Source organism: Sinocyclocheilus rhinocerous, unplaced genomic scaffold (assembly GCF_001515625.1).
Source record: "Sinocyclocheilus rhinocerous isolate Xijiao unplaced genomic scaffold, SAMN03320098_v1.1 scaffold1276, whole genome shotgun sequence".
Lineage (NCBI taxonomy): Eukaryota > Metazoa > Chordata > Actinopteri > Cypriniformes > Cyprinidae > Sinocyclocheilus > Sinocyclocheilus rhinocerous.
Genome location: NW_015630032.1, coordinates 15944 through 40231, shown reverse-complemented (window position 1 = coordinate 40231; position 24288 = coordinate 15944). Strand labels below are relative to the sequence as shown.

The window sequence follows — 24288 nt, the reverse complement described above, 5'->3', positions numbered from 1 at the left end:
GCAGTTATTTTAAATAGTAAAAATATTTCACAATATTACTGCTTTTGCTGTATTTTGGATCAAATAAATGCAGGCTTGGCAAGCAGAAGAGAATTCTTTAAAAAACATTAAAAATCTTACTGTTCAAAAACTTTTGACTGGTAGTGTAGCAACCAAGTTAGTTTGTTTGTAAGTTTGAGGTCAGTATAATTAAAATGTAGTTGACATGTAGTTGCAAAGTTGCTTATTTTATTAACTATAAGTAATTTAAATTGCAACTGCATGTCAACTACCTGTAATTCAAGTTATTAGACAAATTATTGTATGCTCAATATTTGCAAACATTTTATTTTGATGGCCCCCATAGATAAAAATGCAAATATGTAAGGAATATTTCCTGCTGATAAAGTCTGAGTAGCTGATCATTTTAAACTCCAAGGTAAAATAAAGCACTTTTTAAAATAAACCGTGAGAATGCACCACCAAAGACAACAAAACAGCAAAATTACTTCCTTAAAGTGACCACTTCGTAAAGTGATTCAGTTCCTCACTTTCATGTAAAGAGACCCTTCGAATAGTGTCCCTTCCCACAGTTCCCTCAAGGGTGCAAAAATGTTCAGTTACTGACTAAAGAGAGCACATGCCCTCACCTGAGATGGGACACAACCTCATCTATATGGGTGATGTTTAACTTGTGTCTTAAGGCCTTGATTTCTTCTTCACAGCTGGAGTGAGACGAGAGGCTGGAGACTGACCTGAAGAGAGTATTAATCAATATTATCAGTATTATTCATGAAGAAGTACACTCACAGATACATATTTCTGAAACACCAACCTGCTTCTAGTCTCGCTCAGACTTGATGGGGGTCTGGAAGGTGATTTGGTTTCACACCAGCTGCCTGGACTCCCTTGTCTCTGTGTGCTACTGCTGCCCAGTGCGTAACTCACCACACTAGGACTGTACTGGGCCATGACCTCCTCTTCATCCCTGAGACAGTGAGAATGGCAGAATGGTGAAAGTGGACAGTGCCAGCACAGTTTCACGTTGATCATCTACCACAGCGACTCCCAAACAGTGACTTGCCTTGTTAAAATTATAAAACAGAAACTTTGACTTAATTGGATTTAATTTATAAATAAATGCACTGTTAGGTCTTTTTCAAGAAACTTGTGAAAGGCAAAATAGCTCAGGTGTCTCATTATGTAGAGAAGCTATTTGGAGAGTCTCTTTCTTCATAGCATTGATTTTTTTTCTTGTTTAAGAGTGCACTAAAAATGAACAAAGATGCTGAATTATATCCAAAATAATATCAATTGAGAAGAACACATTTCTGGTTTTGTGTCAAGCCTTATTAATGGAGCTATAGGGGTGCCTTCAACACATAAATTTGGGAAACACTGACCTAGCAAGCTGGTTTTACTTACTTAAAAGACTTCAGAATTTATTGGAAGACAACATTATTTATTCAAGACCTCATATGTCCATTCAAAACACAGCACTAATAATACAGCAGACTGTTGTACTGTTGAGAAAGTCAAGCAATTCATACTTGCATAATAAACTTTGGCCTCTGGCCCTTAAAAATACTAACACTACAATAAATAGAACAGTTTGGGGTACAATTTTATTCCTAAAGGAATAAAAAATTATAGATATAAATAAATACATTTCTATTTCTACAATATCTATCTATCTATCTATCTATCTATATATTAATTAATATATAATAATAATTTTTATTATCTCAAATAGTAAGAACAGAATGTTGATATTTTAGTGAGAAATAAATTAGCTCTCTCAGTCCTTGCAGCAATATTAAAACAGTCTTACTGAGTGCATGAGAGAGGATGAAGGCACAAGTGAACACTCAACAAGGGAGCAAAGGCCTTTTATCCTCAGCCAAGTTTTCTAACCATAAATCAAGCTTGGACTAAATGTTACAGTCCACTTTGAAATGTTATTGTAAACTAAACAAAGGTTTGCATTTGGAAATGCATTAAATAAACACATCTTAATTGAAGCTTAAATGTGTTAACAATTGCAGACTGACAGCTTCAGTTTAGCCATCATTAACCATTTCCATTCAATCCTTTATAAACAACAATAACTTTTTAACTACTTCCTTTTAAACTATTAATACAAACATGTGAGGCAGAAGAGCTATATTACAGGAAAACATCTGAATAGCCAGAAATACAACAAAGATGAGGCAAGCAGATGGTCCTTTCTCACTCGCAGTCATTATTCAGACCGTAAAGTTGTGTATCACTTTCAGCACACCCCTGCTCACATCTTCCCCACTTTCTTCTTTAGCACTGACAGGATACAGTTTACATCTTTGTGGGACTTTTGTAGCCTGATGAAAAGATCCAGAAGACGTTAACAAGCATCTCTGACTGAATGCGTGCGATACAAGCAGAGGTCTGACGCCCATCTCTGCTCGGCTCATATAGAGGGGACGTCCTGACAGGAACAGAGGCTACATTGTGGGTCCAGATCAGTAAGCAGCTTAGCGGTGTTCACAGAGGAGGGAGGAGACCCACTCCTGCCAACAAAGATGGCACAGAGGAGCCGCCACATCAAAAAGAGGAGAAAAGAAAAATCCCTCAGTGTATCGGAATAAAAAAAGAGGCCCTTTCAAAACCGCCCCTCCATCTGCACTGATAAATTACCTACATGTGAAATGCACAGTGCACACAACTTTCACACAACAATCTCTTCGCAGCCTTCCTGCGCTGATTGTTGTGGTATCACTCTCCAGAGATTTAAGAACCTTCCTTTGGTCGGCTTTTAAAGTCTCAGCCGCTCGCAGTTCACACATGAACTAAGGTTCTCTTTCAATGCCCATGGAACGGAGGAGACCTAGAATAAAGAAACAGGTGCAGCTCGACTCCATACAGCCCCAACAAATCACGCAGACAAGGACTTAGACCACACAGGAGGGAGGGGAGGCCATCGGGCGAGAGGGGGAAAAAGTGGCGCTAACTAGACCCATTAAATCAATTCTTTTCAAAAGCTTTCTTGCCCATTAAAACAGCATTGAGTCAACGGTTTCCTGCTTTGGCCAGCATCAGGTGGCGGGAAAGCTCCAAACCTGGAGCAATATGAAAGAGAAGTAATCCAGATTTGTCCTCAAAGCAGATCAACAGCTAAATGACGTCACCCGAGAAATTTGGCAACACACAAACAAAAGCTGAAATTGAAACCAAACAAGTTTACACCCCAACGCTCATATGCAACATTTGTTTCTGGGTGACGGAGCCTATTTGTTTCAGCAATTTGAGAACAAATTAAAGTGTTTTTTTTTTCTTTTGGACTGTACTTGCCAAACACCTGCTCCTGATAAGCCATGGCTGAAAAGAGAGCTTTTTATCTTCTAAGAGTGAAGTATAAATCGGCCCAAAAAGTGATCTACAGCCTCTGAAAAGAATAATGTCAATTGTTAACCCATGAAATCCTCGCTAATAATGTGTTCCTTGTGATACAGTGATACATTAAAAACCTTTCAAAAGAAGACCTTGTGTAGACATTCTTTTCACTGTCTAGCTGGTTGCTGAGAGAAGATCGCCTCTCCTGCCTGACTGGTACCTGTAAATATCTTCTTCCCAGTGCATTGTTATATTAGACAGGGCGCCACAAAAAGCCTGTGTTGTAACAAAGAACCCTTAGAAGGACAAGCCACTAGGCAACAAATTGAAATGTAATCATAAATTGCTACAAATTTAAAGGCAAACAGAACGTGACCTGTCAAACAAACCAAGCATATTCTTTACTGCCGACGTAACTGATTCACTTCATTTTACTAAAACAATCCTTTTGTGATGTGTTCCTATGTCTGCTCTTTATCTTTAAAAGTCAATGATTTATCAGCAAGCATTCTTTAAAGCAATGCTACTTTACAAAAGCAAAGCCATGACCTATGATCTCACTCCCAGTCCGCTGAAAAGAATACTTGGGGTCTTCATTAAGGTCAGAACATTCATTCGTCAAGTGAAGGAAAGCAATAATTACATGGGATCCTTAAATGAGACTTAACAGCTGTAGATTTTCAAATAGAATATCTCATTTGGAATCTATTGAAAATGTTCATTTTAAAAATGACTATGAGTTACAGTTAATATTATAAGTAATATAGTTACATCAAACCATTACTGCATTGTAGTGAGGCATGATAAATTGAACAGAATCTGTTTTTTTTTAGATTACCCATCATCCAAAGCTCAAAAAAAAAGATAATTAATTAACACTGTTAAATAATCTTTAATGAATATAAAGATTATATCTAAAAATATCCACCCAAAGTCTCACAGAGTTATAATAGTTCATGTTAATTTTAATAGATATTAATTAATGTTTGAGGCTTGATGTCTGTCGGTGTAACAGTTGAGTATCAACAGTAATGTTCTAATGCTGCATCTTCCTCACCTGCCCCGTCTGGCTGCCTTCTCCCTCAGTGCGAGCAGCAACAACTGAATCTCTGCTTTTAGCAGCTCTTTAACAGCCGGGGGGTCAGCCAGAGGGAATATGGGGGCTTCTGGCCTGCTGCCCTTCTCTGAGCAACGGAGCTCCTTCCAAATCTTCTCCCACATCTCCACCTAGAACAGGTCAGCAGAGTAAAGTGTTACAGGTTATTGATTTTTCCGTACATTTCTGCCATATGTACATTGACTGACAGTCACCACTGATAAGCTACCACTAAATATTGTAGAAACTTAATTTGCTGTAAAGTTGCTTTGCAATGATTTGTATCGTGAAAAGCACTGTACAAATAAACTTGAATTGAATTGAATTACAGGAGAACGCTGTTTGGCTCAGCTTTGTATGAAATGCACTTTCCAAATCCCTGTTACAAGCTGCTCTACAACTAGAGAAATGCAGCCAGTTGGTTAACATCCCATCACACGTGTCTCTAATCTCTGCTGAGTTGAAGAGAAATGTACGCAAGAAACTGGTAATTTGAGGGAAAATCCATGTGTTATTCTCACAAATGCCCCACGCGAGGTGAAAAGCCAGAGAGGGAAATGAAAGCCTGTCACGGCCCTGGCAAACAATGTCTGCACTCTATTACCAATCTCCACTCCTGTCTTGGGACTTTCAAGTTTCCCTCAGACTCTGAAAATTCACTTCAAAGCTTGTCGAAGGCAATGCAAGGCAGAGTAAAACCAGCTCCCTGAGTATTTGATCCTGCTCTGCCTGCATGAAACCAACTTCAAGCCTAAGTAACTCTGCTGAACACAGGCCAGCTTCTTCTTATTTCCACTGCAGCTTCTGCAGAACCAGGTTTGATGTGCAGAGCCACCAGAGAAACATTTCTGTGAGGATGCAGGCTTAAAAATGTAGGTGAGCTAATGCAAACTTTGATACAAAAGAACATTTTTTCTTTTCTTGTTTATTCACTTTCATATTTTTATTGAATAAATGTACTCAGGGATAAGCTCTGAGGCAAAAGAGAGACAGGGAGGGAGGAAAACTGACAGAGAAACAAGATTCTTAGTTTTGTTCTTTGTTTGCATCATATAAGTTATAAACATTACTGGAATTCAAAAAAGGTTGCACTGAGAAAAATATAAAAACTGTTTACCGCCAGAATTACTGACAAGGTACGAAGCCCTTGGTTGCATTTGCTCAGACAATTCATTATCATGATCACTATTATTATTATTATTTGTATTGATTTTTTAGCTTCAACACACATTCAGAAGTCCTTATCTGGTGTGTCCATATGAACAGCAGAGGGGGTTTTAAACAGATGGTCATAAATCCTATTTAGTGTTTAGAGGAAGGAGGAATCACATACGTCTTTCAAAGACAAGTTTCCACCCACTATTTCCATATGCACATATCGCTGTGTGCATATAGTGAGAGCCTATGCAGTTTGTAAAAGAAAATTTATCTTCGAAAGAGTCGAATCTGAAACAAGTAAGGTTTGCATTCCATACACTTAGGATCTGCGAGATAATGCACTCTTGGGAGCTGTAATTCAAAACCGGTTTAAAGTTACACATCAGTGCATACTAGCTTACTTGCTCATGGAGACTTTTTCTAATTCAGTGCATAAAATTATAAAACACAAATGCATATGAATGCAGAGCACAAAACTGTATGGGCCTAACATTATCTAAAAAAAGTATAGACTTACAAAGCACAAATGTTTAAAAGATTAAAAAAGCCAAACCCTAATCTAACTTAAATAAATAAATATATGCAGTCACCACCTCCAGGGATGTTTCCACTTGCCTTTCAAAAAGGCAAATATAGGAACTGTATTAAACATCAAAAGGAGATGACATGAATTATGTAGTCTGGACCTTGCAGTTATTTTTTTAATTGTATGCCTACTATATATGTACTTTCAGCAAGTACTTGTTTTGTCTTGCCAGACAGTCTGATGCATAAATATGACTTATTTACCTCTGAATATAACTCTGCGTACGTATCAATCAGTGTTTCTCCCAGTACAGCTCGGATCTCAGGAAGCTCAGACGAGGGAACATTTTCCTTCACTAAATTCCACACAGATTGTTGGCGTTGGAAATTGTCCATGAGGCCGCTATTTCCAGAGCTGAGCACAAAAGCTCATCACTGGCGAGCATTCGGTTTGTCCATACTGGAGGGAACCTAGCTGGAAATAAATACATGATAACACTTTATTTTAGGGTGTTCTTGTTACGCATGTTACATGTACTAACTAAGTTATTCTAAAAACAATAAATTTATGCATAATTACATGCAAGTAACCCTAAACCAAGCCCTAATCCTAACCGTAAGCATATAGTAAGTAGCCTACATGTAGGCCTAGTTAATTAATATTACTCAGTACTTACATGTATAATTACACTGTAACAAGGACACCTTAAAAAAAAGTGTAACCATATACATAATATAAATAAATATAGTCCTACATACGTTAAAAAACTCATACAGTATTCAAATGCTCTGATACAATGTACGAAGGAAAAGAGCATGATGAATAAATATAATTCGTAAACAATTATGACCTGATTAAAGAACATTTGCAATAAAACGTTTAACAAATATTTGGATGCTTTAAACCATTAGGACAATGAAACGAGGTGATTTGTGTAAGATTTAAGATGGCATACATTTGTGCAAGCATATACAGTAGTTTTAGAACAAGCATATTCACCACAGGCGGATACTCACCAGAACAATCGTAGCTTCCTGTATCAGCGTAAACATTTCTGTTCCTATGGAGACGAGCTCGCGCACTCAAATGATTGGCTGCAGCACCCGTGATAGTGATCTTAATTAACCCATTCAGACCCCCTCTACTACATTACAAATACACGTCACTTTTTTTCCCCCCAGTGATTGAATTCTATTAAAATGTAATATTTGTTGGAGCTTTATGCCTGAATGTACAAGGATTTTGCATTAACTTGAAAAAGTTTTTCATAATAGCCTATAAAGAATGAGAATGTGACGTAACGCCGCGTTGAGTTCTGGGAAACTGCTTTGTTTATCCGCCATACTTGCAGGATAGCGCTGCCTTTTTAGGGCAGTAACGTTATTTGATTGTTTGTCGTGATTGTGAAAAATGTCACCAATATCATTCATACTGCATCGATAATTGCAATAGTAACTCAGATCATTGTTCTGAGAGAAAACTGGACAATGCAATGTTTTTTTGCCTTGTCTATGTTGGCCATGGAAAAATGAATATTTATAATGACAACAATTATACTTTGTCATTTAAAAGTTTCCAACAAAGAAATGGATCGACTTCTGTCAGCTTGTTGAACACACACTTTTATTTGGATAATGTACCATATGATGACTGAAGGCAGCAGCGAGCGTGCAGAGGGCGACACTGTTTTCACGCTAATCGGGTAACGTTAAACACTGTGAACCAAATTCTACAAAACCTAAGAGAGAAATGCAGTGCATATCATGCAGTGCGATAAAATAGCTTCTCTTCCCTGCAAACGATACAATGAAGAATGAATGGTTGTTTAACTTAAAGGCAAAAACAAAACAAAAGATAAGCATTTATCCTTATAGAGAATGAGAAGTAACCATGGGAACGGATAGCGTATCCTGCTAATATGGCGGCGCCTTCCCGAAATGCAATGCGGAGTGAAAAGATCGTGACGTAACTCCTCATTTTCTATACAAGTTTTACACACGTCCATTGTGATTGACGTGATTATTCTTTTTTCTCTCTTTTTCTTTTTTATTTATTACCATTAAAGAAATAAAGCATATATTTGGTGTTTCTGGAACACGATGGTCTGAATGTTATTTCCCTGTCTAATAGCAAAAAGATGGAACAATGAACAGTGTTAAATGGCATATTATGGTTTTACTCTTTTTTTTTTTTTCTCAATAGACACACAAAGCTGCAATGAAAGCGAATGCCTCATAAAACTACACCCTATCAATATTCTGGAATTCGGCTGTCACGTGTAAATTGAAACATAACCCAGGAGGCGTAAAACTTTCCCTGTGCGCAACAGCCTCCAAAGCGCACACAGTCCATTCTGACCATGAAAGGATTTTTAAACTTTATTTAGTTTAGTTAAATAGACGCGTGCAATAGAAAGTTTTTAAACATAACAGTCTTTCTTATTTATGCTGCATTTGCAAGTCTTGGTTTGGCACTGAGAAGTTTTTGGTGATGGGCATGGCTGTACTCTGGGGTTCCCCGGTGAGTTTTCTTCATGTCTGGCTTACCCTGGTGATCTGCGGCGAGTGTGCTTTGGCTTTTTCGGTCGCTGGACAACAGGAGACGATCTGTGAGGCGAACGGTAGTGTTTATTATGTGGGCGAATGGTACTTTTTAGACTCGGATCATTGTACCCAGTGCGAATGTACAGCAGAAGGGTCTGCTTGCGCGCGGACCGAGTGCACATCCCTGCCTGCCGCCTGCATCCATGTCAGCCATTACCCGACAGACTGCTGCCCGAGATGCGAGAAGATCGGATGCGAGTACGGCGGAGAAGTCTACGAACTGGGCCAACAATTTCAGGTAAAGTCCAACGTGTCTGTAAAGAGTCTACATATATCCACAGAAAGAAAGAAAGACATTTTTACATTTCTAACTGGGCATTAGGTCTGAATGTTCTCTGGTTTTATATTTGTCGTTTTAATTGCTCTCCTAAATAATTGAACCCATAACTTTTTGTCACATTGCTTGCAGTTTAAACACTTGTAATACATTAATGTTGATGTGTAATTTGACATAACAGTGACAAAATAAAACTATTTATTCAGAGAATAGCTTAATGTTATTTTATGATTTAAATATACACGTATTTCTATTCGCAATAACTGATTAACAGATGAGTGAACATGCCCTTTTTTCTTTTCAAGGTTTGTTACTAACTCCATAGGCTTTCGTTTCAGTTGTGTCATGTTTTGCCTAGGTGGTGACTATTGTTTCAAAGTTTTGGTATTGGTCCCAAAAGAACAATTCAAAATATTTAGCGCCATCACGTGGTTGATGTTAAAATGAATTACGTCTCCATTTGTGGTGGAGATTTTCTACATTTTTGAGCAGGTTACATCTTAATGCCAGTAGGTGGCAACACGTGCTTGTGTAATGAGTGAGAGTGTCATTAAATAGTTCACTGAACCGATTCGTTAAAACACTGAATCAACCAAAATAGGCCTTATTATCCTTTATGGTTGTATCTTCATAAACAAGGATCTGCTGAGCAAATCTGTAGGCATGCAAATTTGGAGTCTCAACTGACTCTCGTTCATATTCAAAACGGCACTTTGTTTAGTGAAAAGGTGTTTTGGTGCAATAGGTCCAGCTCCTGGGGTCCAACTAATGAAATGCTTCTTAACAGCTCACAAACCAATGCTGTTTGCTAATGCATTAACCAAACTCTGAATACAGAAAAGCATGTCATGCATTTCAAAAGAGAGTATGATTTGTTCATGAAAAAGATTCAAAATAGCACTACAGTAATCTTTGTTCATAGGAACGGGTATTGCATAATACAGCAAAACTAGTCTTAACTTGTCAAGTTGTTGACTGTTTATTACTTGCAATCCACATAGATTACAATGTGAGAATTGGGGGAGAATCAATTCAAATGGTTCAAACATACCATAACAAAAACTTTATCATGGTAAGCAAACAAATAAGATAGGCTACATCAATGATACATAAAGACTTAGATTCCAATTATAGGTTGAATGTACCTTTTTGTTGAGCTGGAACAAAAGCAGCTCTTGCTTCTGTAGCATAATTGTTTAATATGATCAAATACCTTCCATACCCTTTCATGAACATAGTTATGCACTGTGTAAGTTAAAAGCTAATGCAGTCAGATTCTTTTGTTCTGAGGCAAGGTGAAGCACAAATCTGATGTACACTGGGCTGAAATCATAATGAGCAATTTAATACTCTGTTTGAGGAGCTGAAGAATGAAATATCTCTGGTGGCACAGGCTTGGAAGAAGCAGGGCTTATATGTGCTTCATTATCTCCCTGATTTGGTTATTATGGCTAATGGGGAACCCCTGAGGGGAAAATTGAAGCCTTCTGACAGACTCCAAGGAATGCACTTTGCCTGAGCTGACATTATTTTCATCCAGTCCATTTAACCCAACCTCCAGTACTGAGCCACAGGTGGTAATGTGGCACCTACTTAAACAGCAGTGTGGGAGTGGAATTTGATCACATTCTTCACATTGTAGGGCATTAAAACGCAGTGCTGGATTGGCACAACAAAAATTGTCAGTATATACAAGCTGGCAATTTGATAGTCCCGCTGGTTCTGTTTAAAAAGCCGTTCAAAGGAATAGAGTAATACATGTGTTTTGGTGGAATTGCATCATATGATCACCTATTTTCAACTGATGTTTTGCATTTGATTTGCAGCCGTCAGCGTGTGAGCAGTGCACCTGTCACAGCGACGGCATCGCCCGCTGTCAGGTCGCAGACTGTGCCCCTCCACCATGTGTTAACCCAGTCTATCAGAAAGGGAAATGCTGCCCTCAGTGCAAGGATGGTAAGGTTTTCAGAAGTGAAAAAGAAAACAGTGCCATATTTGTAAGGCTCATTACACTTCTATTTACTGTAATTGCCCAAGTCTCGACTAACGCAGTATGACATTCTCATAGCCTCAACACATACATGCAGGATACAATTGTGTTTGGTCTTCGGTAATGATTCTGCATGTAATATCTTTATATAATTCATTCAATAACAGATGGGAAGGTTCAGATGCCGGGCCATGTGCTAGGCCAGTTTCTGCACCTGAAATAAGATAACGCTCCTTATGAGTTGAGCTTCTTCCGTATTGTTTTCTCTGTATACTGTGAAGTATGAAGGTAATTATAGTGTTTACTGAGAGCAAAGATAAGGCAGGCATGTAGGCAGCCAAAACAACACACATAAATCAAAGCATATACTTCACCAATGTGATAAATGGCCAGTTCCTCAAATGATGTTGCATTTTTGTCTATAAAAATGGCCTCTGTGGGGGAAAATGTTAAATGAAGTTTTCTGTTAATCTAAAGTAACTTCCAAATTAAAGTAAAACCTTATCTTAAACGTTAAACACTCTAAAAAAGCAATGTGCCTTTATCTACACTCCAAGGTTTCCTAATTAGTGGCACTTGCTGAGGTTTTTCAAAAACTCCTGACCTTATTTCAGTTCTGCACATAACTTGTCCAGCACAGTTTGTGCTAAGGACATGGATGACTCCTGAAGTTGTGCAGGCTTTTGAGGACAGTGTTCCGCTACTTTTCTAAGCATCTGAATGTAGAGTTACAAGAGAGAAAAAAATCCAGAATTATAGAGACTTGAGAGGCTTTTCTGACTTGGACTAGTAAGTAACCACTTAGCAACACCCAGAAAACCATTGCAATAGAGTAAGAAAAAGCTCCAAACCACCTTCGCAATCACATAGCAAAACTTGAGTTCAGTGGTTCTCTACTGGGGGCCTCAGCAAACATCTAAAGGGCCACAGGATGACTTAAAATGATTTAAATTATAGTTGTATTAAAATAATCCAAATTATAGTTTATGTGGGGGCCTTCAAGTCAAAAAGATACCATGGCAATGTTTTCTCCATAAATATAAGTAGTTTATTTGAAAATATTATCTCTTAAAGGTGAAGTTTTCCATTTCTGCATCTCTTGTATCACCAAATGGAACTGCAAAAACAAGGTTTTCTGGACACTGCCCCATCTGCCATTGGTTGGACACATAGTCCAATAGCTCCACCCCAAAACTTGTCAGTATCAAAACAAAGCTTTAAAGGAATAGTTCACCCAAAAATTAACATTTTGTCATCATTTACTCACCCTCATGTCGTTCCAAACATGTATACGTTTCTTTCTTATGTTAAACATAAACTAAGATATTTTGAAGAATGCTGGTAATTGATGGAAATTGATTTCCATAGTATTTATTTTCCTAAGTCAATGGGGACTAACAACTGTTTGGTGTTTCAAAATTCTTCAAAATATCTTCTTTAGTGTTCAACATAAGAAAGAAACTTACACGGGTTTGGAACGACATGAGGGTGATTAAATGATGACAAAATTTCCACCTTTAATAGTGGCACTGTGTTACAACCTGTGTATTGCATACATATAACTGTCTCTGTTTATTAGGATGGGACAGCAAAAAATATTTTAACTTTGAAAAAATGTCACAGTTCACCTTTAACTACAGACAATGGGCCTCATTAATCATCTCTCTCTTTGTGGCTCCAGGGCCCAACTGTTACGTGAATGCCTCTAGGACCCAAGTGATCCCTGGAGGTGAGCCAGTGTGGGTCGACTCCTGTACCAAATGTCGATGTCATGACGGTCAGGATGCAGGTTACTGGGAAGGCAACCGCTTGGCAACGTGTTCCCATGTGCACAACTGCCAGCCTGACAAGGGGCTAAACTGAGAAAAGAGATCAAAAACAGGGTCATCTTTCATCCTTGTTTATACAATGGATGACAAAACTCGGCAGATATTTAAACCACACTTGCAGAAGAAAGTGTGGAGGCTATTTAGCCTACAAGCTTTATATGATTAAAAAACAGTCTATTCTTCTTCTTCTTATGTTAACTAACCATTTAACATCCATTTGTTAAAGTACAATGACTTACTAAGGGATATTCCCTAATAAAACAGACAATAGAGCTTAGTACTGAGACACCTTTTTGGACATGCGAGCATATTAACATCTACAGTACATTGGGCACTGTGTATTGCACACTTGCACCGGCAAATGCAATGATCATCCACGAAACTAAATTTTTTATTGGTGTTTTTACACATTATTTTCTGCTTCAAAAGCCTGAAAACCAAAGTATTGAGAATGCAAGACTTACATTACTGCCATGCAGGCATGGAAACAGCTAATGTAGCACCAAATGCAAACAAACCTATCATAAATGAATGATGTATAAATAAAGCAGGCTAATTTTTGCTTGATTTCTGTTCTGACACCTCATTTTAAAAACTGTGGTAATATTACTTCTTTTTTTCTTCTTCCGAGGACTGTATTTGCAGCACTGACAGAATGTACACAAATATAATTAAACCACAAGTGATCTACAAGTGTCTTGTCTTATTATCCCATATATGAAGTTAGAGGATGTTTGTGTTGTTATTTCTACTAGTTTATTGCAACATCTGTCACATAAAAAAATAACTTTGAGAGGCAGATTATTGAGTTTCCTGCACAAGGCTGACAGTTTAGAGATACGATGCTCCCTTTCCAATAAACTGCCATGTCCCTGAGCACTGATTTGGACGGGTGCTGGTAAGGTGGGTGTTGAAATAATCAGGTGTAAATATGAGATTTATTACTTTGTTCTGATCCGTTTTAACTCATAAATGACTTCTTATAGATTCCATATTCCATACACACAACAACAACATTATAATATGGCATTCTACATTCGTTCCAACCCAGAAACTCAGCATTTAAAGAGTAACCCATCATCAGATTCTTGTAGCATCAGATTTATTGATTGTATACAAAAAGTATGTTTGATATGACATAATGCATTCTATATAAGATATAGTATTTTGACATTCAATGTACAAAAAACCTTGATAGACACAGTAAGTCTTTAAAAATGCGCCCCAGGCATGAAGACCTGAGGTCATCAGTAGTTTCTTAAGCAAGTCATTGTGTAGGTGTGGAATACTTGCCCACTTCTGTCCCTCTCTCACATTAATAAGCATCGAGCGCAGATGGAGTTCATTCCAGAGAACGACTGAGGGCAAAAAGGGTGATGGAGGAGAGAGGGTGAGCTTTACGTACACAAGTCTGTGTGTGCAAGCTTTCAGGATGGGAGGGTTTGCTGACCCAAGAGTGATATAAAAGAATGGCATCAAAATAAAAAGCATATTCATTTGTGGCACCGGTGTGATTTTGCAAACTATAAAGCGAGAGTTGCTGAAGAATAGCATCCTGACCTCAAGGATTGCATTTGTGCTTTGCAAGGTTGGTAATGAGAGCTGTGCGAGCTTTACTTGATTGCACTGTTAGCACAAGAAATATGAGTAACTTTGGAATGGAACAATCAGCTGATCTAAATGTATATACTTTTATAATATTATCAAATTCCATTCGAAACACTAAAGAATAATGCAATTCTGTATCTACACTGTAGAATATAAGCAGCTTTTTTGCCATCGGGGCAAAATTAAGATCAAATAATTGATTGTATCACCAGACTAACTTAAAAAATTGAGATTTCATCATTTTCCTCACTAATAAGAACCATATCTACAGATTTCACACCATCCAAATACATGGCCTTACTAGAAGCCCTTAAAGGTGTACTCAGTAATTTCATACGTAATTATATATATGTAAATATGTAATATTTCAAACATTTTTGCTCACAAAGACTGCATTTATTTGATCCAAATTACTGTAAAAACAGTATTATTGTGAAATATTATTACAATTTAAAATAACTGTTTTCTATTTTTTAACAATGTTAACTGTTAAAATCGAATGTATTCCTGTGATGGCAAAGCTAAATTTTTAGCAGCCATTACTCCATCTTCAGAGTCACGTTATCCTTCAGAAATCATTCTAATACGCTGGATATTTTTGAGGAAACACTGACACAGGATTCATTGATAGACAGAAAGTTCAAAAGTTCAGTGTTTATTTACTGTCACTTTTGATCACTTAAATGCATCCTTGCTAAATAAAAGTATAATTTCCTTAAAAAACAAAAACCTTTGAATGTTATATAGATACTGAATAATTTAAGCCATTTTCATAAATCTGCCATATTAGTGCAACCAACAAAAATGACCGAGTACACCTTTAAATCAATATAAAACAAATATTTTTCAGAAGAATAGCTTCACATTATACACTATCATGCTGTATCAAGCCTGACAGATTACATGCAACAATGTGCGTGAGGCCTTCAATATGTTGGACTTAGTTCTGCTCACTCCGTATACACCATATGGACTGCATTTTCATTTAGAAAAGATAATGTAAATGCGCTCTGCAACATTGTTTCTTCTTCAGTTTAAAACGCACTTTGATACATGACCTCGAAAAGGAAGTAATCTCATTTACTCCAACAGAAACAGATTTCGATTTCATTCGCCAAGACATTTCAGGACGAGCATAATGTCTTTTTAATAAGGATATTGGCTTGAAATCTCATTCGTGTTGAAGGTTTAGGATTCACTGCATTCTACAGCACTGTTTCTCGGCATTTGAAATGCAGGTCACAGCTAGAGTAAATATGATTCAATATGATCAATGAATAGTTCTGAATAGTGTGCACAGATGGATGTCAACTTTTAAGGCTATTAATCCATGAAAAATCAAAGGGCTTGAGGCAAAAATTGTGTCAGGTAAGTATTAACAGTTATTTCGCTTGACGGCCAATGTACAAAAACCGCGTGGCAGAAGTGATGCACTTATAACTGACAGGTAGTGGTACCCATGAGACAGAGGTGATGAAATACTTAAGAAGGAAACAATGTTAGTGGCACAGTGACTGCTTGGGTCAGCAGTTAAGACAACATAAATGCACACACAGAAATGAAATGGGTTGGTGAGGCTAAAATGAAAGGCATGAGGAGAAAGACGAGGAAATGTGTATTTTAAAAAGGACAGGGAGAGTGGCTGGGCTCTCATTAATGACTTCCTCTGTGCTGGGCTGAAAGAATCGTTGATAGCACAAAAGAAGCGTCCGCACACGGCGCAGAAAAGCCGATAAGAGAGAAAAAAAGAGCTTGAACTCTCCTCACATTTACCCCTAATAATACATCTGAAGGCATCAGCTTGGTGTTTTCAGGTAGTAAAATAAAAGGTGAAGAAGGAATAAGGAACAGTAAAACAACTTTAAGAGGCTTGCAAAGTATTGTAAAGAAAAGCAGTTCAATACAGTTATTCAGATCTTTTTGGAAGAGGTGAATACAGGGCCCAAAATTAACATTAGCCAAACACCAAATACAAGTGAATATCAACATAACATTATGATGAATTATGAAAATTATGGAAACCAGATAAATCTTATATTCATCTATGTTTTTGTTTTTATCTGTTAATTTTTTTGTCCTCTGTTTTGAACTCTGTTCAAAAGTGTGGGGTCTTTAAGATTGTTTAGTGGTTTTGAAAGAAGTCTTTAATGCTGCATTTATTTGATCGAAAATTTTTCTATTTTAATCTTTCTATTTTAAGATTTTCAGTAGCCATTACTCTTTAGTGTCATATATGATGCTTCAGAAATCATTCTAATATGCTGATTTGGCACTCAAGAAACATTTCTCATTGGTACCAATGTTGAAAACGGTTTATATTTTTGCAGAAACTGTCAAACATTTGATTCATCTTTGATGAACAGATATTCGAAGAGCATTTATTTGAAATTTAAACTATAACAATGTAAAAGTCTTTACTGTAAGTATTCATTGACCAAAAGTATTAATTTCTTTAAAAATATATCTTACTGACCCCATACTTTTAAAGGGTAGTGTATGAATATTATTCACATTAAGCTATCAAAACAAAAACATGAAGGAACAGAATTATAGGTCTTCATGTTTTTGACAGTTTTATTGCACAGTTAAGGCTGAACTAGCTTCTTAGTGAACTGTGTCTCCTACAAATATGCTAAAAACGGCAGCTAATAATAAACAAAAATATGTTCTTATAAAAAAAATGCCAATATTGATTATTGGCCTGTAAGAAATTATTACAATACGGTCTGTAAATTTCCTCAAATAACTCGAATTGGAAGTTGTGGCAAAACATTGAGTTTGGACCCTGGGTGAATTTTTTTTTGTTGATATAGGACATATCAGAGAATCATTTAAATAACACCTCCAAAGATGATCATCAAAAGAGGCGCGAGACTCTAAAACTAAATGACATGGGCATCAAAGCACCCACCACCAACTTCATCCTTCACGTTTTTAAAAAAGCCTTGATATATGACAGATCTAAATATGAATCTTTGAGGCAAATGAAAGTAAACAAAGAAAGAGTGGCTCGTAGCACAGTCAGTTTTGAGCAGGTGGTGATAGATACAGAGGTTTGATCATCAGTAACGTCTACAGAAGCTCCTCTATCTCTCAGCAAAAGTTCTTGCCGTTTCTCCAGGCATCTACACGGCAATCCATTTGTACCATATTGACTGACAGTCATGTGCTTGTAGGACTAGTCCAGATCCAGTCTAATCACATCACATAGTTGTCCTCCAAGTTCCCATGAATACATCCCAACAAAGGTTTCATCCCAGAAATGCTGAGAAGTGTTTTCACGGTTGACAAAATTAATCTTTATCCCAAGAGACCATACAAAATAAAAGAGAGCGCAAGATAGAGACACAATCCAAAGGAGCCAACTTCAAGCACCGATTAATCAACCTCACATGATCAACCAACATCCGAGATACGAAAGAAGAGATTTGAACACTGCAAGCATCGCAGGAACAAAGACACATTCGCTTTTGAAATGTACAGTATGTTCTGACTGATTTACATCAAGTGACCAGGCTGTTCTTCGCAGATCAATGTCACTTACCAAAACCAGAATGGAACAATCCTCCCGTTAAGAGCCTAAAAGCTTGAATTGATCCTCAAGGTCTGAACAAAACAGCCATTGGAGTATGATATTTCCGTCCCTCCAGACACTGTGCACATCTCGATCTGGATCAGGATATGAATCTACAGTACATCATTGGATCCACATCAAGCTTCCATGTATTCCTGAGAACTAACCTGTTCAGCATATCACTGCTGTATCATAGGAAGGTGACCCTGGGCAGAGTTTGTGTGTGTGTGTGTGTTTGTGTGCTGAACTTTAAGAAGGTCATGGTATCCTCGGTCCAGTACCGGAAGCTCTCTATCCTTTGAGGGGTCTGGGTGGAGGCTTGCCGATCTCTACGGAAATGTTAGTGTAGAGCGGATATTTCTTCACAGACACCACTCTGTACATCAGCGAGCTGATCCCATCTTTCCTCATGGTGTTCTTGGTGTTCTGGATCTTACTGAACCTGGAGAAAGAAGAAGAAATACAAGCAGTATTAGCTGTGCCATGGTTTTCAGAAACACAAAAGGACTCAAAGTGGACTTGATGAATCTTCTCATACATCTATTTTTTTATATAATGACGGTATAGACTGGTTCAGCTTCAAAAAGCACAAAAGCAGTGCAAATAAACCCTAAATGTGGTCTATACATCTCACGCACAATATTCCAAAACATTCAGACCAGAAAAAAGTCCAGAATTGTACTTTTAAGGCATCAATAGCTTCTCAGTTGTGCACTACCCTCAAAGAGACATTTTTGTACCTTATTAACACCTCAAAGGTTCATGGAAGCACCTTAAGGGAACATACAGTATTACTACTCTAAGGTACTAATATGCAACTTTTGGAGGAAGATGAGGTACAAAGTTGAACCTTTAAGGGTACTGGCCCAGTTACAAGCTGCTGTAGCTCTGAAGGTACCATTTTTGCACTTTTTTTCTGACTGCAAAAATCCTGATGGACTAATAATCTTAGAACTAGTCTCATAACTAAACGCCATGACCTGCACGAAATGTGCGATGTTTGAGTTGAAATCTGCAGATGAAGGTTATCAGTTAAAAGCATTACCTTTGGGTCTATTCATAACTCAGAATTAGAATTTGGCTTCAAGAGACTTGGGATATAGCGGATTGGGTCACAGAATCATTTTTTGGTGCTTTATAGTGCTTTTTGACAGTCCATGTTCACTGGAAAAAAATATGTAAAGGAAAAAATAACAACATACAGATTTGGAACAACAAGTTTTGGGTGGAGTATTACCTTGGCAAGGTTCAAGTCTCAAACCAAATGTTTGTTGTAAATGTTCTACCACTCAACTGTTAGAACGCATACTTGTAAGTCACTAGCAAATGACAATGTCAAATCAATTTAAGTATCATAATATGGATCACTGACATACATACACTAACATACCAATGTCAACCAGCAGGGGGTGAAATAACACTTGTAAAGGTGCACAGAGCATCATTCTCACAAAGGAAAAAACAAATGGTCCTCATAAAAGATTTCCTCTGTGTCAAAACACGTTTGTTATATAATAAGAGTTTTACACTATAATACATCAAAAAAAAAAGGAAATAAAAACAGCTTTATGCTGTGGGCACTGGAAAATATGAGAAAAAGAGACACGGGCGTGCGTATCAGAATCCCAACGGTTTATCAATAAAATGAAAGGTTCTTTAAATTGAATGAGCTCAGCTAGAAAAACAAAATACCGGAGTATTCAGGAGCTCTACTTCCCCAGCAGTGTTTTATATTACATCTTAACCTCTCATCTCTTAAGACACTTAACATGATATACATTTGAACATTTCGGCCTTAACCGAAGAAGATCTGTACTAATAAATAGCACATTTACTTTGAAAAATGCCACAAAAGTAGGAAAGGGAGTTCAGGTTGTCCGTTAACCGGTAGCTTGATTTATGCCACGCTATCAACTTCCATATCAATGTAGGTACCACGAAAGCTATTACGGAGTCTGCAGATAATGATTTATGTACACTGCTTGAATGAAACTAAAGTATTTGATGGGGCTCACACTGAACTAGAATTAATATTCATGTGGACCGGTGTGTAGCAGCACGAAGGAAGGTTGATGAATAGAAGCCTGGTTCCTCCGGCAAGCATAACATCTCATTATGGAGGCTGATGCTCTTCTGCGGAGTGACCAAACAAAGACGGCTGTGGCAGTAACAGAGCTGAGGAGAGGGCAACCATTCATCAAGTCTAACAACTCTTCTTTTTAAATAAGGGTGCGCTTGGAGAACGCAGCCAGTTACTCTTCTTAGTCATACTGCATCTCCATGCAGCATGTCTTAAAAACAAATGACCTAAACCTGTGTGACAGGGAAATAAAACAAAACACTTAAAGCGCCAGGAACTTGAAGTTACCACGGCTTAAATGGTGCAGGAAGTATTAGCTGCCCAATACAAAAATATAAATTGTTGTTCAAATGTTTAAGAAAAATAAGAAATAAGAAATAATTATTTTATCCAGCAAGGATGCATTAAATTGATCAAAAGTGACAATAAAGGATAACACTTTACAATATTGTTAACATTAACTATATTAGTTAACGTACACTATTTATATAGTATTTATTAATCTTAGCTAATATTAAGATCTAGACTTACTAATACATTAATAAAATGTAAAGTTGTATCTGTTAACATTGGTTAATTAATGTCCTGTAAAACAACATGAACATGAACATTTTTATTTACTAACATTAACAAATATAAATAAATGCTGTAAATATATACTGTCCATTGTTAGTTCATGTTAGTTAATGCACTAACAAATGTTAACAAATTAGACCTTATTGTAAAGTGTTACTCAACAAAGAGATTACTAATGCTACAAATAGATTTTTATTTAAAATAAATGCTGTCCTTTTAAACTTTTAATTTATCAAAGAATACTGAAAAATCTGAAGGATCATGTGACACTGAAGACTGAAGTAATGGCTGCTGAAAATTCAGATTTGCCATCACAGGAATACATTTTGTTTTACATTTTATTTGATCAAATATAATACAGACTTAAGCATAAGAGATTTCTTTCAAGAACATAAAACAATCTATAAATTTTTTAAAAAGAAGCAAAGAGAGAAATTGATACAAATGGACAGATATGAGACATTAGATGCTTGAGTCTCACACCTCTTTGCATGATTTTACACTGACATAAATACATTTCTAGCCGATACAGTACTTATTTTTATGTTATGGACGATAACAAGGTAATGGCTGCTATTAGAATTCTATACTACTTCTTCAAAAAACAAAACAAAACAACAACAACAAAAACACTGCAATAAATAAAAGCAATATGTTTTTAAATGCTACAAGTGAATTTAGGCCTCACAACATAATGTACAATATGTACAAACTATACAAAATTTGTAATTAATTTGGATATTTGCTAAAGATTGCATTTAACTGCTAAATTAACTAGAAAAGTTAAAAAGTGAGAGGGAGAACAAATTTATCCTATCCTATTTGTCCTAGCACACAGTTCTAAACAAATTCCTAAGGAAATGAGGCCCAAATCTATATATTACCGCAGAAGGTATAAGAGAAACACAAAATAAGTAATGTTTGAAAGTGCTATATAAATAAATGCCAGTAATCCACAGCATTCCCCAAATCAGCTTTCTTCATCAAATTTCCAGCTCGGTTTTTACAGGCAGTCATGTTTGAGACTAAACCTCTTATCACGTACAAACGAGCCATCTTAGAATAATCCCCACAAGCCTCTAATGGAGGCAATAAAATCTAGAGAGGAAGGGATCATACGCTAAATGACTTCCTATTATTCCCGTTATGGTGCTAATCAATTATTAATCAGATGCCCAGATGAGTTGTGACTCTGCCACCTACACTGATGCGTGTCTGGGTGGGTTATATCAGCGCTGGCAGAGTCAGGGAGTGTTTCAGAGGAGGCCCGTGGAGATCCATCAATCTCTGACCGCACTTCCTGATATATTGATTGTCAGCGAGCCGCAGTGCCCACGTCTGCGTCAGTCTGTGGATGTTCATCATCATACGGCTGGCTCACTCGGTTAGCACACTTACAGTAAATGGGGCACTAAAGTAAAGCTTTTTCTGACTTACATTTTTATTTTAGTGCTGTCAAATCGATTAATAGCGATTAATCGCATCCAAAATAAAAGTTTGTTTACATAATATTTGTGTGTGTACTGTGTATATTTATACACTACCAGTCAAAAGTTTTTGTACAGCAAGATTTTTAAAGAATTCTCTTCTGCTCACCAAGCCTGCATTTATTACTGTCCAACACTTTTGACTGGTAGTGTATGTATATAAATACACATACATTCATGTATATATTTAAAGGAGTAGTTCACTTCCAGAACAAAAATTTACAGATAATGTACTCACCCCCTTGTCATCCAAGATGTTCGTGTCTTTCTTTCTTCAGTTGTAAAGAAATTATGTTTTTTGAGGAAAACATTTCACGCGCCGAATGTCGTGAACGCGCTCAGGACAGTTGGACATTGCGGTGGATCAGAGGTAAAAAATTATATAAATACTGTTCAGTTTCTTGCACAGACCGATCGTTTTGTGTCTTTACACATCAATGTATCGTCACGAGCCGCAGGGTTTAATTTGGTTTTGTCTGTGCATGTTTTTTTTTACTCTCAAAGCCGTGGAGCCCATTGACTGCCATTCTAAGACTGATAGACTGCAATGGTTTGAGTTAAAAATCTTCGTTTGTGTTCTATTGAAGAAACAAAGTCACCTACATCTTGGATGCCCTAGGGGTAAGCAGATAAACATCCATTTTTCATTTTTGGGTGAACTATCCCTTTAAGAGATTTCACATATACTATGTAAACAAAAGCTTTTATTTTGGATGCGATTAATCACGATTAATCGAGTTGACAGCTCTAATTTATTTTAATTTATTTATTGAGTATATAACATTAGGAGCCCTGGGTCACTGAACATTATTTAAAAAAAAATTATAATTATAATAATAAATATTTAATAACAAATTATGTTCATTAAATATTATTTTTTATTCATTTTGTAAGTATATAACCTTCACTGTACCAGTAAGTAGCCTGCTTATTCCTCCAAGGTTTTCTTAGAGGAACCCTGGGTTAATTGAAAAGCATTAAAAAATGTTTCAGCAAACGATAAAGTGCACATTTTCCGGTCTGATGCTTGAACCAACCGTGGATCTCAGCGACAGACTCTGCATCATTTTCCCCGTTTGAGACAGAACACAAACAAACGACCTGTCTGTGACAACAGACCCGCTTTAGCGTGACATGTTTCAATTCATTAACTTCAGCACAGTCTCCTCATTCATTTCTACCCAGCGCTCTTCTGTCCTCTCCAGCAAAAATGAGTTTAGCATGCGCTCGTGGCTCTCGGGGTGGGCCTCGCTCATTACTTCAATTGTCTGAGCCACTTGTAGGAAAAAGACAAAAAGAACGAGGAAGAGCAGGACATAAATAGAGAGACAGTAAGTGAGTGAATGAGAAAGAGATCAAGGGAAAAAAAGAATGAGAATGAAACTGAGCAAAAGCGAATAAATCACCGACTCTTATCTTTGCACAGTGAGAGCTGAGTGAAACCTCCTACCAGAGAAAAGACCAATCCTAACTTTTAATGGCATTTCTTTTGCTTCTGTCTTGCCAATTCGCTCAGAGCTCTCCCAAGATTGACAAGCACCAAGAAAGAGTGGACCAACCTGCAACTGTGGGAATCGTTTTGCAATTAGTTGCTCTGCTGTGAAGCTTTTCTACCTGGGAACGATCTGGCTCGCAGCCCAGCATCCACGGATGGGCTTATCGACTCATTGATCGGGCTATTTTACACCCAGTGACGTCTGAGCTATTCATGCATTAAGAACCTCCGCCAGCAGGCATAAACACACACACACAATCATATTTCTGAGACTGAGTGCATCTTAAATAGATGAAACTTTCTTACAGCCACAGATAATTGAGTGACAAAAGCTGGACAAAGTTTGCAATGCAACAAACTAGCAATAGTACTGGGTGGATTATTACACAGTTACATAGTAATAGTTAATTTTTCTTTTGACGAAAATATTTCTAAAATTGTCAGTATTTCATGTCATATGTCATATTTTAACAAAATTATATCATTTTTAGTTTTTCTTTTTAAATAAAAATATAATTTTAACTGACAATGTGTAAAAATATATAATATACTGAAAGTTAAAATTTTTAAAAATGCATAAACATTTAAACATATGAATAAGAATAAACGGAGAAAACATGTAAAAAAAAAAAAAAAAAAAA

General features: G+C 37.0%; 2 protein-coding genes and 1 pseudogene across 2 annotated transcripts in view; 1 reads left to right on the top strand and 2 right to left on the bottom strand.

Moving 5' to 3' along the window:
- LOC107739828 (coiled-coil domain-containing protein 24-like) overlaps window positions 1–6593 on the bottom strand; it is an 11836-nt pseudogene extending 5243 nt beyond the window's left edge.
- A 1847-nt stretch (window positions 6594–8440) lies between these two features.
- On the top strand, window positions 8441–13506 carry LOC107739831 (von Willebrand factor C domain-containing protein 2-like). Its single transcript, XM_016552042.1, has 3 exons — window positions 8441–8969; window positions 10835–10964; window positions 12680–13506. Exons 1-3 carry the CDS (start codon window positions 8619–8621, stop codon window positions 12859–12861), a joined length of 663 nt encoding a protein of 220 aa, XP_016407528.1. The 5' UTR covers window positions 8441–8618; the 3' UTR covers window positions 12862–13506.
- Window positions 13507–16933: 3427 nt separating this feature from the next.
- LOC107739830 (beta-1,4-galactosyltransferase 2-like) overlaps window positions 16934–24288 on the bottom strand; it is an 8344-nt gene continuing 989 nt past the window's right edge. Inside the window, exon 2 of the mRNA XM_016552041.1 lies at window positions 16934–18451. Coding sequence (XP_016407527.1) covers window positions 18301–18451 — 151 coding nt within the window. The 3' untranslated portion in view covers window positions 16934–18300. The remainder of the gene's footprint in view (window positions 18452–24288) is intronic.